Below are 2,316 nucleotides of genomic sequence, written 5' to 3' on the forward strand. Positions count from 1 at the left end.
CGCTGACGAACGACAGCCAGAAACTGTCGCGCTATGCTGGGTTCTACAAGGGCATCCAGTCGTTGGGGAGCGACGGTCGCTTGGCAGTGGATGCCAAGAACGTGTCGTACTTGAACCAGCTTATTGGAAACTGGGTGCTGCTAGCCATCTCTCTCCGCCAATGTTCTACGTGGTGTATACGCTGAGGACCGCTCGGAGCACCAGCAAGACTTTGGAAATGGGAGGGAAGAGGAGGACTTTGGGACAGTGGATATGAGGGTATGAAGCAGCAGGGGTTGGAGTAGGATCAAACAACAACAGCAACAATGACAACAACAGTAACAGGTAACAACGCGGTAACAGGTAACGTAATGGCAACAACAATAACTCAATAATAATGAGCCTTTTTATCTTGAATTTTCTAATGAAAGCAGTCTATAAATGTATTCTATGTTGTGTGTGTTATGTCTAATCAAAACTTGATCCTATTTGCCGTCGGTGCGAATCAGCTCAAGCACTGCCTCGACAACCGGGTGCGCAGCAATACGCAGGAGGGGGTCGTCCAGCTTGCGTCTCAGCAGCTCATCCAACAGGCTTCTCAGCTGATTAACCAACACCGCCACCCTCGGCCAGGCCCTCACAGCCAAACCACCCGTGGGCCCAACACAGACAACCTTATTTTCGGGATCAACGACCAGCTGCGGGCCAAACAACAGCAAAGCGTACATCCCAGGCACCGTAACATCCCGCATGTAGGTTTTCTGCGCCCGACTGCGTCAGTGCAAAAAACGTGACAAACGGGACGGCGTATCTGTTTTCCGAGAACATCGTCGACTGGGGGTGGATAAACACCGGCGGTCCGCGCGCATATCATGGCCCTGCCACCGCTGCGCACACTTGGGGCTGGGTCCCAGGGATCAACTGCGTAAAATGCCATTTCGCGCGCCTCGCGGTCGATCCAACAGCACCGCCGACAACTCGTAGTACTTTTGCTTGGGCACGCGCACACGCGCGATGCTCGGCGACAAACAGCAAACACCACTGCGCGCAGAACCATGGGATCGGCACCGCACGGGTGGTCTCCAGCGGGTCCGGACGGCCCCGGCGGCCCCGGCCGGCCCGCGGCCCGGCCGCTCGACGGCTCCGACGGCTCCGAAAGGCCTGTGAAGGCCAGTGCCTCGCGCAGCGACCGCACGTTGTTCCTGACATCACGCATCACCGCGCGAGACACAAAGTCCAGCTGCCCGCGCTGCCCAGCCACGTACTCATACGCACACAGGTCGGCGATCCAGTCGCCGTGGCCATCCACAGCAAACCGCATGCGCTCCCGCTGAGCCTCATCGCGCTTCTCGAACGGCGCAGCAAACAGCGGCTTGTCGTGGGCCATCAGTGCAGCCAAGACCAGCGCGCGGTCCAAGCACCCAAAGACCGCCGCATACACGAGCATCTTGGCCAGGCGCAGGTCCACCGGGATCTCGGCCATCAGCCGGCCAAGCGCGCCCAGGGGGCCGGCCACCTTGTCGCAAGCACCCAGGGCAACCAGCAAAAGCTCCGCGTTGTGCGCCGCCGCCGGCTCGGGCGGCGTCAGCAGGCGCTGCATGAAGTGCAGCGAGTCGCTGTGGCCCAGCGCCTTCGCCTGCAGGCTGACCTGCTCCAGGGGCGTCCTCAGGATCTCCGGCTCGGCATGCTCGCGCATGGCCGCGAGCGTCTGCCGCGTGTACACGCGGTAGCAGGTGCCGCGCTGCATGCGGCCGGCGCGGCCCCTGCGCTGCGTGGCCGCGGCCTGCGAGCAGAACCGCGTGGCCAGGCGCGCAATGCCCGAGTGCGCATCGCGGCACGCCTCGCGCACGCGGCCCGAGTCGACGACAAAGCCGATGTCCTCGATCGTAATGCTGGTCTCGGCCACGTTCGTCGCCACGACGACCTTGCGGCTGCCCCTGGGCGGCCGGTCGAACACCCGGCGCTGCTCGGCGGCCGACAGCCCGGCGTGCAGCGCCAGCACGTGCAGCCCCGCAGGCAGCGCGCCAATGCACTGGCGGATCTCGGCCGCGCCCGGCACAAACACCAGCACGACTGGTCGACGGCGCGTGGCGTGATGTGGCGCACGATGGCGGCCACAGCGCAAAGTCGATGCAGCCTCGCGCTGCCGGCGGCGCCCGGCAGCAGCCCGTGCGTCGTCCCAGAGCGCAACGACGGGCATGCACGTCGCGAGCCGGCTGCCTGCTGCAGCGCGCCGACGCGGCGCAGCCACTCGGCCGCGTCGGCGGCGGCGGCGGCGTCGGCGGCGGCGGCGGCGGCGCGCACTCGCACGGCCGCCAGCCGCGCGCGCGCCTTGCC

At 64.5% G+C, this 2,316-nt stretch overlaps 1 protein-coding gene across 1 annotated transcript; it reads right to left on the reverse strand.

The window, feature by feature from the left end:
- Positions 1-390: 390 nt before the first annotated feature.
- Positions 391-1,073, reverse strand: BX661DRAFT_103330 (uncharacterized protein). Its single transcript, XM_051532403.1, has one exon. The coding sequence runs from the start codon at positions 1,034-1,036 to the stop codon at positions 617-619; it is 420 nt and encodes a 139-aa protein (XP_051388463.1). The 5' UTR covers positions 1,037-1,073; the 3' UTR covers positions 391-616.
- Between the last annotated feature and the right edge of the window lie 1,243 nt (positions 1,074-2,316).

Source organism: Kickxella alabastrina, assembly GCF_025024165.1.
Source record: "Kickxella alabastrina strain RSA 675 chromosome Unknown BX661scaffold_94, whole genome shotgun sequence".
Classification (NCBI taxonomy): domain Eukaryota; kingdom Fungi; phylum Kickxellomycota; class Kickxellomycetes; order Kickxellales; family Kickxellaceae; genus Kickxella; species Kickxella alabastrina.

Excerpts from the sequence above, each read along its gene's own strand:
- BX661DRAFT_103330 (XM_051532403.1), bottom strand. The coding sequence starts at position 1,036 with ATGGTTCTGCGCGCAGTGGTGTTTGCTGTTTGTCGCCGAGCATCGCGC.